The sequence below is a fragment of the Oryctolagus cuniculus genome, chromosome 5 (assembly GCF_051225735.1).
Source record: "Oryctolagus cuniculus isolate XC-2025 breed Fujian yellow rabbit chromosome 5, ASM5122573v1, whole genome shotgun sequence".
Classification (NCBI taxonomy): Eukaryota; Metazoa; Chordata; class Mammalia; order Lagomorpha; family Leporidae; genus Oryctolagus; species Oryctolagus cuniculus.
In genome coordinates, this window is record NC_142871.1 from 54,380,167 (window position 1) to 54,394,945 (window position 14,779).

The 14,779-nt window shown below is 40.0% G+C and overlaps 1 protein-coding gene across 5 annotated transcripts in view; it reads left to right on the forward strand.

The window, feature by feature from the left end:
- The window catches only part of TRAPPC3L (trafficking protein particle complex subunit 3L), a 72,024-nt gene that overhangs the window by 18,849 nt on the left and 38,396 nt on the right, over positions 1 to 14,779 (forward strand). For all 5 annotated transcript variants that reach the window (XM_002714745.6, XM_089333761.1, XM_089333758.1 and 2 more), the window contains exons 3-5: positions 6,579 to 6,776; positions 9,699 to 9,796; positions 12,955 to 13,054. In XM_002714745.6, coding sequence (XP_002714791.1) covers positions 6,735 to 6,776; positions 9,699 to 9,796; positions 12,955 to 13,054 — 240 coding nt within the window. In that variant the 5' untranslated portion in view covers positions 6,579 to 6,734. The remainder of the gene's footprint in view (positions 1 to 6,578; positions 6,777 to 9,698; positions 9,797 to 12,954; positions 13,055 to 14,779) is intronic.

Here is a 14,779-nt window from a genome sequence, read left to right on the forward strand (position 1 = left end):
CAGCTGTTGCAGACATTTGGGGAGTAAACCAGCAGAAGGAAGACCTCTTTCTCTTTCTCTGCCTCTGCCAATCTGTAACTCTGATTTCCATGTAAATAAATAAATCTTTTAAAAAAGATTAAGCAATAACTGAGATAAAATATGCTGGGATAAATAAGTCCTGAAAATTACAGCATTTTTTAAAAAATGTGTAAAGTAAAGCCAGATCAAACTATACAGAGAGATTATTATACAGAGAGATTTTTAACACACCTTTATAAGGAATTAATTAAGCAAACTTTAGGAAGAACTTTTTAAATGAGAACATTCGCAGCAAAGCCTAAAATATTTATCTGACCCTTTATAGATGAATTTTTCCAGTCCCTGCTAGAGATCTGTGAAAATAAATGATCTTCAGTGACAGGTATGGATATAAATAAATCCTACCAAAATTTTCAGAGAAAAATTTAAGCTGTAGGATATGTGCAGTCTGATGCTTTTTAAAATTTTTATATATTACCATATTTTTAAAGCATTAAAAATTTTTGATTAACAGTAATTGTACAAATTTAGGGAGTACAGTGTGAACTTTCAATACATGTATGAAGTGTCAATGATCATATCAGGATAATTAAGATACTATTATGTGAAGTTCTAAAACATACAAAATAGTATTATATATTCTTTACAGATTTTAGCATGCATAGCATTTTTTTAAATTTTCAAATGACTTTATTTCAGGTATTTGGCAGTCATCTGTTTCAGAGTGTTGTTTTGTTTTTTGTTTTTGTTTTTGTTTTTGGACAGGTAGAGTTAGAGAGAGAGAGAGAGAGAGAGAGAAAGGTCTTCCTTTTTCCATTGGTTCACTCCCCAAATGGCCACTACGGCCGGAGCACTGTGCCAATCCGAAGCCAGGAGCCAGGTGCTTCCTCCTGGTCTCCCGTGCGGGTGCAGGAGCCCAAGCACTTGGGCCATCCTCCACTGCCTTCCCGGGCCACAGCAGAGTGGAAGAGGAGCAACCGGGACTAGAACCCGGTGCCCATATGGGATTCCAGTGCCACAGGCAGAGGATTAGCCAAGTGAGCCACGGCGCCAGCCAATACATAGCATTTTAAAACATGCATAAGAATGATAACTATCAATTCTTGGTAGTGGTGATCACTGAAGAGGGAAAAAGAAAGGGTTAAGGAAGATACAGGATATTTCCACTGTGTGAATCCTGCTTTATTGCTTAAAACAAATACTAGAGTATATATAGCAGCAGGTTCAGTAAAGCTTGGCACTAATTGCCACATCCTCTGTATGTTTATAATTTCATGCTGAAAGGTCCATTTAATTAGAGGATATGGGAAGTAGGAAGTGGGGAAGGAAATTATAGACCATTCTTTCAGGGAACGATGCAGGAAACAGTGGAGCGCTACCTGATTAGAAGTCACTGTTAGAGTATCAAATTCTTGCTGTAAGGGGTTTCATGATGGCAAATTTTTAAATTCTCATTATTGCTTACTTTTGAAAGAACTAATCATTTCATCAGCAACACCAGTGAATAACTTGTGCACCACTATCATGATTACATCTATGTAATTTTCTTTTGGATTTTACCTTAGTCTATTAGTACTACTATAACAAAATGCATGAGATTCGGTAATTTATAGAGAACAGAAATTTACTACTTAGACTTCTGAAGGTGGAGAGTCCATAATCAAGGTGTCAAATGGGTGCCCATTGAGAGCTGCTCTCTGCTTCCAAGCTGGTGTCCTGTTGTGTTCTCACATGGTGGAAGGCACAGGGCAAGAGCAGATGAATGCTGTGCCTGCCACGTGTGGTAGAAGGGTAGAAGATCAAAAGAACAAAAAGAAAGGAGAGAGAGAGCAAGAGCGAGAGCGCGAGAGAGTGCTAAGCTAGTTCCCTCCAGCCCTTTTATAAGATTTTAATCCATCCTTGAGGACAGAGCTCTCATGACTTAATCACTTTCCAAAAGACCCACCTCTTGATACCATAACAATGGGGACTAAGTTGAAGCACATGACTGGAGAAATATTCAGCTCATAGTAGGTTATAGTCAAATGTTCTCCTTGTTAAAGATAGCTCGCTGTTGCCTTTCTATCCAACACGTGGTTGAGAAATGTCTGCTCCTCACCAGAGACCTTCCAACTTGTCCATTGAATAAATGCTGGCATATGAACAAGAAAAATCACATCTGAACACTAAAACTCTCCTTAGAGTCTTAGAGTGCAGAGCAAATAACATACCTACTCTGCTTCTGATCTAGCTTCCTGATAATGCTTTGTGGGAGGCAGCAGATAATGTGAAGAAATTTTTATATAAAGAAATAAAGTTAAAATAAGCACCAAAAACTGGCATTCCATAGGAAAAGAAGTTGTAAAAAGATTGTAAGTCCCCAGCCAGATGTTATGGTATGTTCTCTGATAGTTTATGGATGGTCTCAGTGGATGATCATACAGCTGATGGAACAGTGGATCTCTACCTCTGTGAGCAACTTCTCAAGTCCCCATATAGCTGCCCATGTCCCTCCCAAAGGACCAACATAGAGCAATGGCCCATTTCACTTGGCTTAGTTGACAGCAGTGTGATTTTGATAAGATTAAGAATGTGTATTTCTGGGGCCAGTGCTGTGGCACAGCAGGTTAATGCCCTGGCCTGAAGTGCCAACATCCCATATGGGGGCCGGTTCGAGACCCTGCCACTCCACTTTCCATCCAGCTCTCAGCTATGTCCTAGGAAAGCAATGGAGGATGGCGCAGGTTCTTGGGCCCCTGCACCCACGTGGGAGACCCGGAGGAATCTCCTAGCTCCTGGCTTCAGATTGGCGCAAATACCGCTCTGTGTGTGTGTGTGTGTGTGTGTGTTTGTGTAACTCTTTCAAATAACTAAATAAATCTTTAAAAGAAAATGTATCTTGGCCGGCGCTGTGGCTCAATAGGCTAATGATTCGCCTGCAGCGCCGGCACCCCGGGTTCTAGTCCCGGTCGGGGCACCGGATTCTGTCCCGGTTGCTCCTCTTCCAGTCCAGCTCTCTGCTGTGGCCCTGGAGTGCAGTGGAAGATGGTCCAAGTCCTTGGGCCCTGCACCCCATGGGAGATCAGGAGAAGCACCTGGCTCCTGGCTTTGGATCAGCGCGGTGGGCCTGGCAGCAGCACGCTGGCCGCAGCAGCCAATGAGGGGGTGAACCAACGGAAAAGGAAGACCTTTCTCTCTTTCTCTCTCTCACTGTCCACTCTGCCTGTCCAAATAAAAATAAGTGTCTTTCTTTTAACCCTGGTTCCAAATTCAGTCCTAGCCAGCCCAAAGAGTTCTTAGTAATAACAGGAAAGATTTCTCTTATGAAAACCAGCAAATCAGCATCCCCAGCTCTGGTTACTGCAGTGTGCTTGTGCTGCCTGTGCTCTGCCCAGTTTCTCCTGGCAGACTCCTTCCCTGTGGGCTGTGTCCTAGCCAGAGGTTCACTTAGCAAGAATGCGGAATGTGTCAGTTTGGAGAAAGAACTGCTGTTTTTTGAATGCATAAACCTCACCTGGGGGCTGGCACAGTGGCATAGTAGGCTAAGCCTCTGCCTGCATCCCATTTGGGCTCCGGTTCAAATCCTAGCTGCTCCACTTCCAATCCAGCTCCTGCTGGTGGCCTGAGAAACTGGTGGAAGATGGCCCAAGAGCTTGGGCCCCTGCTCCCACATGGGGGACCTAAAAGAAACTCTTGGCTCCTGGGTGCAAATTGTCGTACCCCTGGCCATTGTGGCCATTTGAGGAGTGAACCAGTAGATGTAAGAACTCTCTCTCTCTGTCTCTCCTTCTGTAACTCTGCCTCTCAAATAAATAAATAAATCTGAAAATAAAACCCATACCCTGTATTTTCTCAGTGGTTCAATGTGACCATACCACAGCCATTTGAGTACAGTGAAATTATCAATTCCAGTACTGCATCCCTTCACCCCCAACAAAGGACTTTTCTTTTTCCCAAGGATTTATGCCTCAAAATGGGCTCAACAATATGCTGTCACCACAGCTTAGTAGCATTTGTGAGTCTGTTCATAGAATAGTTTGCTCTACAGGGCCGGCGCTGGGGTGCAGCAGGTAAAGCCACCGCCTGGGGTGCCGGCATCCCATAGGGGCACCAGTTTGAGACTTGGCTGCTCTACTTCTTATCCAGCTCTCTGCTGTGGCCTGGGGAAGCAATAGAAGATGGCCCCTGCCCCCATGTGGGAGACCTGGAAGAAGCTCCTGGCTCCTGGTTTCGGATCGGCGCAGCTCCGGCCGTTGCGGCCATCTGGGGAGTGAACCAGTGGATGGAATACCTCTCTCTCTCTCTCTCTGCCTCTCCTCTCTCTGTGTAACTGTGACTTTCAAGTAAAATAAATAAATGTAAAAAAAAAAAACCAATAGTTTGCTCTAACATAATTAGAGTCTGTGCAGAACAGATAAGAATTTTGACTTAGAGTCAGAAAATTCAGCTCAAATCCCTCTTTGTTGTCTACTCTCCAGATAACCCTGAGCACATTCTTCACCTTTCCACTCTTAGATTCCTCTCCTGTGATATGGCAATGATTACTGTACTGACTGCTTCACTGATTGTAGTTGTGTTAAAATGAGATAAAGGGAATCAAAACTATGTTGTAACCTGTAAAGTTTATGTAAACATAAGTCATTTCTAATCTGCTACTAAAAAGTTCTGAACACTTCGCAACTCAGCAAAACTGATTTTCTTGAGACCATGGAATCACAGAACATAGACAATAATTGAAATGCCTTAAATTTTGTAGAATTCCATTCAACATATTCACCTATAGAAATAATTTATAATAGGTAGTTTCTATTTAAATGATTGTTTACTTTCATCCACTTGAAAAGCAGAATGGTAGTGGGAGAGTGAGAGAGAGAGAGAAAGAAATCTTCCATCCACTGGTTCATTAGCTGAATGCCTGTACCAGCCAGAGCTGGGCCATGCTGAAGCCAGGAGCTCATGTGGGTGGCAGGGGCCCAAGTACTTGAGCCATTATCTGCTGCCTCCCACAAAGCATTACCAGGAAGCTGGATCAGAAGCAGAGTAGTTAGTACTGGAACCAGCACTCTTATATGGGATGCGGGCGTCTCAAGCAGTGGCTTAACCCATTGCGCCATAATACGCACCCCTAATTAGTTTATATGTACTGCATCATAATGTGTTTTATAGCACACATTTTCTCTTTGATACTCACAATTATTCTGTGAGGTGGGTTTATTATTGCTATCTTACAGATGTGGAAATTGAACCACAGAACAATAAAATGGCTTGCCCAGGGCCACATAGCCAGTAATCGGTAGAACTGCAATTTAACGTGAGCCTTCCCAATTCTACTAGGTCCTTCCAACTACACCACACTCTTTTTCAAAGTATTCACTAGTCCATCATTTTAGAACAAGAATTTACCAGAACAAATAGGACTAATTAATTCAAGCTCTAAGGAGTAGGAAACTACTTTCCTAAACGGAGTATTGTGCTTTTATGTATGGAATGATTTTGTTTTGTAACTTTCAGCTGTCAAGAAGGAAGAAGTTCTTGTCTGAACTTTAAATATCTACACTTCGGCATAAGAATGCCTTCAGTATCTAACAGCTCAGGAGGAATTGTCAAAAGAAAGCTAAGGGCTTTCTGTGTCTCCCAGAATCTTCATATATTTTAAACAGCACAGTACCCATTTTGAGCAGTTCTTACAAAGTATCACTCATTCGACCACTCCTTAAAATTGCTGACTCCTTAAAATTGCTGACTAATGGGCCTTCACCATAGCACAGTGGGTTAAAGGCCCTGCCTGCTGGGGCTGGTGCTGTGGCATAGTAGGTAAAGTCAACGCCTGCAGTGCCTGCATCCCATATGGGCGCCGGTTCAAGTCTCGGCTGCTCCACTTCTGATCCAGCTCTCTGCTATGGCCTGGGTAAGCAGTAGAAGATGGCCCAAGTCCTTGGGTCCCTGTACCCACATGGGAGACCCAGAAGAAGCTCCTGGCTTCTGGCTTTGGATCAGCTCAGCTCTGGTCATTGCAGCCATTTGAGGAATGAATCAGCAGATGGAAGCCCTCTCTTTCTTTCTGTCTTTATCTCTCTCTATAACTCTGTCTTTCAAATAAATAAATCTTTTTTAAAAATTGTTGACTGATGATTATGAAAAGGACAAAAATGTTTATCAGACACATTTGAATGTTGTAATCATATGAGAGGGGGGTCTATGTTTTGGGGAAAATCTGATACTCATTGAAGTCGTTGATCAGATTTGAACTCAGTATTTGTTATCTATAGATTGCTGATTCTGTCTCTAATTCAATCAATACAAGACTGAATAATGCTAACATTTAGATCTATCTTGGATTGCAAATGTTTCTGTTTGTGATTTTACAACAATGCCTTGGCATGAGAACAAAACACCACTCTTGAACTCCCTTGAGCTAAAGAATTTTTAGTATCTGGGTACTTCTGGTCTGACTTCACACTACCAGCTTTTATGGCTCTAGATTACAATTATTCCTCACAAGTGAAGCAGTTATTTGATTGGTGGCAAGTTCTGTGGCTACAAGACATTTCTGTTCACGATGTTTTTTTCCTCTTCAGTTCTGCCAAGTGCAAAAGCAGAACAGTGCAGAAACAGCATCTTGTCTCAACACAAGGAGGAATAAAACAAAACAACAGGACAAAGACCGACATACCTCTCAGGCACAGGCGAAAGAACAGAAGTTGAACATCACCTTTTTCATCTATCAAGTAATTATGTCTCGCCCTGCAAGCAGAAGACCAGAATACCATAAAATAGTAAGATCTTTATAAAGAGTTTATTGTGTGTGAATTGCGAAGATTTCTGACTCATTAGAAAGGTGGTACTATAAGTAGAATTTTTAGGTGGAGCAAAGAATTTTAGTGGAAGAAATCATAAATGACACTCTAGGATTAGTAACCATTATCTCTTACATGGTGCAACAGAAAATCAGCTCAGATTGATTTTAGGATCTGCTTTTCTGACTAATGGTGTTTAGAAAAGTGTCAACCTTTTGTCTGTTACAGAAAAAAATGAAAAGATTAAGCAGTCTTTTGTATTTCATATTTCATGAAATAAATGTAATATATATATCATATTATGGATAAATCTGTATAGACATATCACCTAGCAACTAAATATTAAAAACTGCCTTTAAAAATATTTTTTGTCTTGAAATGTAAGTATTTATTATTTTAATTTTGGTAAGCACTCATACATTCCAAGTGCAGAGACATTTTTAAAACTTAATTTTTATAGATTTGATCAGGATATTCTTTAATCATCTTTTACTATTGTTCTAGTCATTGAGGAGTCACAGATATGAAAAGTCATGGTTAAGTTTAAAGTCATGTTAATTATTTAGCAGATGGACATTTGATATAATTAAGTAATTTCATGCTTGGGTACTTAGAGCTGTAGTGACTAACAGGCACACCCCAGTTGGAAATGCCTGCAGATGCCCCCTCTGGCATTCTGGGATGTTGCTTTATTTTTCTGTAGGGCTCTTAAATACTGAAAAATATTATACTTAGGTCACATTGTCCCTGAATCACTTGATATGTGTATAACAGTTAAAACATTTTTATCCTCATATATATCCAAATTCTTGTGAAATAATTGGGGGTGCCACATTTTTCACATGAGAGAATGATTGTTGCTTACTGTTTTGAAAACAATAAAGATAAATTTATATTGGCCTTTCCCAGCATTTATGGTAGGAATTTGAGATTCAGTTAGACATGTAGTTCAAGGCATAGCCCTTGGCCATGAAGCAGAATGGGAAAATGGGCTTTTATGGGCTTTGAACTTGAAAGTAAACTGGAAGTAAAATAGTTTGAAATATACTAGTACCCACCCGAGAAAGAGAGAGAGAGAGAGAGACCACTATTTTAGTTTGGCCTAAATTATAAATTGTGCACAGTGCTGAGGCTATGTCATGTTAGTAGGGTATGATTTTTTTTTCATTTCTCTCTTTTTCAAATCATTTTGTTTTACTTCTAGTGGCATGGAACACATTATTATTCTTTCCTCGCCCCATCCTGTCTCTCTCTCTCCGTCCCCTGTCCCCTCACCCGTGCTTATTTCATGCCATGGGGTTGATGCGTAGCAGTGCTTTTCTGCTGTGCCTTCTTGTGCGTGAAGCAGATGATTCAGTTATAATTTGCAGGTATTTCTTATGATGTATGGTTAGGTTCTTAGAAGATTTAAATAAGAAAGGAATTTAAATTAATACATGGTGACACTCAGCATTTTGTTTAACAATATGTTTACTCATATCACTTGCCTTACACCCTGTTTCCTGCTGAAGATATTAACAAACTCTCATTTTTCTATGTTTGAATTTCATGTACTTCGTGTTCTTTATATAACATCAACTAACAGATTTAATGTACATACATTTATGACATTTTGATTTATATTCTTCCATATAAATTGTGTGCAAATATGCCATATAATATTTAGAGTCTATCCATTCAAAATTCTATCCATTCAAAATATTCTACCTAATGAAGAAACATACCTGTAATGATATAAACCTATACATAGGGACAGCTTTGAAAGCCTATGAAACAAATTGTACATTTTTTTTTGAGCCATTTCTTCCCATGATTTAAAAAAAAAAAAGAGCACATATTATGAGTACATATTCTCTTTCCTAACATGTTAGGCTTTCTAAAACACACCTAGACAATTCTAACCTGGAATCCACATCTAACCTTCTGTGAAAATACAAGATATGCACAAAATGAAATTTTTTTCAACGGTGGTCCTCTCTTCTACTTCCTGCCTACCCCTACCCACCACTACTCCAGACAGTGCCTTCCTCTACACCTCACAAATAAATACCAGGGCAATGTGGAGGCCTGGATTCTGAGATACCATTCTGGCTCTAACAATTGCTGACTCCGTGGACAAATCACTCCAACCTCCTGAGCCTCATTCTCTCCTCTGTAGGAGCAAGAGCGTTTATTCAAGTTACAACAGTATTATCTAGCAGAAGTAAAAGAAACTTTTAAGAAATGGGTAATTTCAACATATCTGTGCTAAACCCAACCTTAATCATCTTCGGTGTGGGTTTTCATCTATAATTCACACTAAAAAGGGGTAAAATTTGGAGATCTATAAGAAAAGCACAAATTCTTATTTTTCCTCTAATTAAAAGGGGTGGGGATCTTGCAATTACAGCAGGGCTGATCCTCCTTAGATCTGGGACCCATTAGGAATCATGTGGACTCATCAGAAGACTCATCCAATTATGCCTTCCAGCTGAAAACATGATCAGCATATATCAAAAGCCAGCCTAGGAAAATAAGAATTTATATTAGAACTTAGTTTTTTTTTTAAATCCTTCCTTCGTGAAAATATATCACAAGTTATATAATATGAGCATATAATATAATATAAAATGTGTAGAAAGATGTTCTCATGTTAAGAAACATACTGTATTTCACAGCTTTTCTTCCTCACTGTCCAGCATACTTACATATGCATCCAAATGTGAGTGTAGTCTGTTCTCAAAAGTGAAAATTATTGCAATAACAAGATGATGGGGAAAATGAACACATGTTGTCTAAGACTGCTTCCAACCACATTTTGTAAAAAAAAAAAAAAAAGAAGAAGAAGAAGAAAAGGAAAGAAATGCAATGGTATATTTGTGTAACTTTGCCTATAACATAAAACCATCCATTTTTCCCCAGAACAAAGATCTCTTTGTCCTCACATATGGAGCTCTGGTTGCCCAACTATGTAAGGATTATGAAAAAGATGAAGATGTGAACAAATATTTAGATAAAATGTAAGTAGTCTTTCATCCTTGTAGAATGCCTGCTGTTTCCTAACGTCACTTGCATTTTTCCACCTCTAATGACTTCTCTGGCTCTGTTTCATCAGATCCTCTTCTGTTTCAGTGAATCACATCTGAAAGCTGAAACTAATTTCTTATAGCTGCCATTTAGGTTGATAGCATAAAGTAATAGGGAGGAAATTCTTTCCCATGAATACCAAATGTGGAATGTTTTCAGTTAGAAATAATTTCTTTGTCATTTACATGCAAAGAATGAACTAAAACTGAAATTGTAAATTGTTCTTTCAACAGTATGATGGAACACCAAACCTGACTCTTTCCAAAAGTCTTTTTGTTCTAACAGAACCTATTCCAATATAAATACATGCTTACATAAGCTTAGACACCATGTGGAAGGCTATGCAAAGAACTGCCAGAGGTGGTTGCCCAGGAGTGAGACTGGGGATTATGGATCAAAGGAGATTTTCTTTTTCCTACAGAGCGTTTTTTATTTGAATGTTTTTACCATTACTATGCTTCCTTTTAAAAACATTAAATATAAAATCCCACTCCTTCCTTTAAAAAAAAAAACATTTATTTATTTATTTGAAAGATAGAGTTGCATGCTGGTTCACTCCCCTAATGTTGCAGTGGCCAGAGCTGGGCTGACCCGGAAGCCAGGAGCTTCTTCCTGGTCTCACATGTGGGTGCAAGGGCCCAAGAACTTGGGCCATCTTCTACTGCTTTTCCAGGCCATAAGAGAGAGCTGGATCGGAAGTGGAGCAGCCAGGACTCGAACCGGCACCTATATGGGATGCTGGCGCTGCAGGCAAAGGCTTAGCTCATTGCACTACAGTGCCACCCCCTTCTTCCTCTTTAAATAAAAGCCATCTCCGTGTCTTTGATAATAATGATTGCTCCTACACAAATTCAATCCTTTAATTTTCTCAAAATAATTATATGATCATCAGATTACTGTCAAACAATAAAATATCTGTCAATAGTTTTTGAACCTCTTAATTATGGATCCTGACTAACTGGAAAATATGTACTGGTTAGATTTACTTAGGCAAAGTTGAAAGGGAAATTTAGCCAAGCTTCTTAGAGCTTTTTGGAAAGGTTCATTGTATTTTCAGCTTGAATACTGAAAAAGACAACATGCAGGAAATCTTGAAAGATCTTTTTTTTAATTGTTTTTATTTTTAACTTGTTTTCCTCCTTTTCTAGATGTTTAGTCACCTTTTTGGAAAATTCTTATTTTACATTTCTTCTTAAGCAGTCAGGAGCATTCACTAAAGAGAAAACTGCCCAAGCATTCACCTATGGCTTTGTCAGTTACTTCCTCACCTGAACTTTCTGTAACTGTGGAAGCTGCTAAGGTTATTTTACACTTGGTCACACTTCTGCATCTGACATGGCATTTCCAGAATTTACTTCATTTTATTTTACCTGTGCCAAATTTGCATTGTTTTCTGGAACAGCTGTAGAAAATAAAGAAGCTCATCTACTTGACTAAAACGAAAAGCTAAACATTAATTAAACATTAAAAAGTAAACTTTGGGCCAGCACCTCAGCTCACTTGGCTAATCCTCTGCCTGCGGCGCCGGCACCCGGGTTCTAGTCCCGGTCGGGGCGCCAGTTCTGTCCCAGTTGCTCCTCTTCCAGTCCAGCTCTCTGCTGTGACCCAGGAAGGCAGTGGAGGATGGCCCAAGTGCTTGGGCCCTGTACCCGCATGGGAGACCAGGAGGAAGCACCTGGCTCCTGGCTTCGGATCGGCGCAGCACACCGGCTGTAGCAGCCATTTGGAGGGTGAACCAACGGAAAAAGGAAGACCTTTCTCTCTGTCTCTCTCTCACTGTCTAACTCTGCCTGTCAAAAATAAAATAAAATAAAATAAACTTTGAGAAGCTGCAGGAACAACTTGCCTTAAGGAAAAAAATAGTTCACATTTGCATTTCTTTTTTTTTTTTTTTTTTTTTTTTTTTTTTTGACAGGCAGAGTGGACAGTGAGAGAGAGAGACAGAGAGAGAAAGGTCTTCCTTTGCCGTTGGTTCACCCTCCAATGGCCGCCGCTGCAGCCGGCGCACCGCGCTGATCCTGGCAGGAGCCAGGAGCCAGGTGCTTTTCCTGGTCTCCCATGGGGTGCAGGGCCCAAGCACCTGGGCCATCCTCCACTGCACTCCCTGGCCATAGCAGAGAGCTGGCCTGGAAGAGGGGCAACCGGGACAGAATCCGGCGCCCCAACCGGGACTAGAACCCGGTGTGCCGGCGCCGCAAGGTGGAGGATTAGCCTATTGAGCCACGGCGCCGGCTCACATTTGCATTTCTTTAATAGCTTCTACTGAGAAGCTGAAGTAAGACCCTATTTTCTCAACTATTCTTATAAATTCTTATAAGACAGAGATACCGCAGTTTGTATCCCTTGCAAAAATTTGGTAGGCTTTTCTCGTTCCAGGAATTGGCTTAGCCATCTTAGCCACATACTCAGCTGTATTATCACATCTCAGGAAAAGGCTTACTGAATTTGCTTCAGGTTCTTCAACTCTTTTCTTGGAGTAGAATTACTATGATATAAATTTCTACCCCTCAAGTCCCATAGCTTGAGTGTTTCTGTAATGAAAAATGCATTTTTTGAACTTGACTTTTTATTCCCAGGAAACTTCAGGGACCTAACTGCTGAAACTTTTACTGGCAACAGAACAACTATTTCTCTGTTCCCTTCTTGCCCTCCTTTTAGAGCCCATCCTGGAAATGCCTGCCTTCCCACTGTGATAGCTGTGTCAAGAGAAGAATGAGCATCAAGTACCCTCCTGTAGCAGACAAGTTAGCTACACTCTCATTCTGTTTCTGTCCATGGCAAATGATGACAAAATTAATTGCCAATGAAAAACACTGGGCTGCGGACACCAGTCTTTTTAAATTTTAGTTTACAGTGTCAGGTTTAGTTCAATTTCTTTTCCAGCCACACTCCTCTGTTTGTATGGGGACCAGTTTCTATTTCTCTGCTTCTGCAGTTTTTTCAGTGTCAAAAGTCATTTGACTTGTCACACTTGGTTTAATTTGTTACCTGCTTGTGCAAGTGCTAAACATATGGAGCCATTCTTAAACATTGATAGACTTCATTAATTACCAAGGCATTATTTTCAGACCACATTCTCCTTAATCCACAGGGGTTATGGCATTGGAACACGGCTGGTAGAAGACTTTTTGGCTCGATCCTGTGTGAGAAGATGCCACAGTTACTCAGAAATTGCAGACATAATTGCCCAGGTAATTGCATTTTTGGCTCTGTCAGTGTGTTTGAAAAATCTTTGATTCTTTCTGAGTTTGGTGGCTTTCTGCTCTGATTGGACAGGTTCCATCTCTGTATGGTATTAGATGCTGAGAGAGGGGATTCTAATTGAAAAGCATTTTATTTATGCACACAGATAAAGCTATTGTGAACCGAAAGAAAAATGTTTCCAAGCATTTCAGCATCTATAGATTTTCCTGACTACATGCTGGGTGTGGAGTATATATCTCACAGCGGGGAAAACATTTTGGGAAGGTTAACAGAAGGGGATTATAATACAGTAACATTTTAATGTGCATGCTCCAAACCAACTTCTTCACATAGCTGTTTTCAGCTCAAGGAAGGGGATAGTCTTTGGCACTATAAGAGAATGTTATTGTAGTCATTCCCAGAGGAGCATTTTCCAGAGAGAAAAATAGAGCTTCCTGTAAATGCATGCACTCTAAGATGTTTCATTGCTCTGATACATGAGAAAACGTGAACTCATCCAGGACCAGCTCAGATTTCTTAGATACACGAATGGGAAATAGATCTTTAGCCAGCATTTCTTTAATCTGCAAGCATATGGTTATTTACATAGTATTTTTAATTTGTGGAAGAAACCATGTTCAAGTTTGAGATATTTAGGAGAGCGTGGTAAGTCGCCTCCAGGTTCTCACAACTGACCAGTTAAGTCACTTGCATTCTTTTCTCTGATCCATAATATTATTAAACATGGCCAAACTGACTCTTCACATGAGTGGTTGTTAATACCACTCACGTAGTGCTTTGTGGTTTTAAATGTCTTTTATTCTCACAGTAACTCCCTGAAGTAGACAGATAAGAAAATTTAAAATGATGAAAATTGAATAATAGTACATGTGAAAAAATGTACAATCCAAATGAAAGATTTTTCAAATATTGATATTATTACTTTTGTTATTTCATGCTGGTGAATTGCATGGTTGAAATTGGAAGCAGGTGTCCTCCAGTCTTAGGCAATGAGTTTATCATAGCACTGAACAGTTAAAAAAAATAAACAGTCCTTTCAATATTGGCAAAATGTAAATAAGATCCTGAAGTAGTTGTTTGAAAAAAAAAAGCAAAATAATTTTTCACTGAAGCAATTCTTTTTATTTTTAAATATTTATTTATTTGAAAGGCAGAATTAGAGAGAGAGGCAGATACAGGGAGAGAGAGAAAGAGAGAGAGAGAGAGAGAGTCCATCCCCAAATTGCTGTAATGACCAGGGTTGGGCCAAGCCAAATCCAGAAGTTAGGATCTTCATCCAGGTCTCCCAAGGGAGTGCAAGGATCCAAGCATTTGGGCCAGCTGCTGCATTAGCACGGAGCTGGACTGGAAGTGGAGCAATAGGGACTCCAAATGGCACCCAAATGGGATGCCAGAGTTGCAGGTGATAGCTTAATCTGCTATGCCACAAAGTGGGCCCCAGAAACAACTCTACAGGCAATGCTACAAGAACACTGGCTGCTTAAATGGAAAGCAAATAGCTGAAATATACAAGTGGAAATGGTTGAGGTTTGTTGAATTTCTAGCTGGTGGATCCCCTGGGCCTTTTGGTTAGAAAGACCCAGTCTCCTTGTAATTCACATATGCATTTTAATCACAAAAATAAAAGGAATCTAGGTTTCTCTGGTGGGAACAAAGTCAGTATGAACAATAACTTTTATTAGTATCATTAACCTCAAAATACTACCATGCAA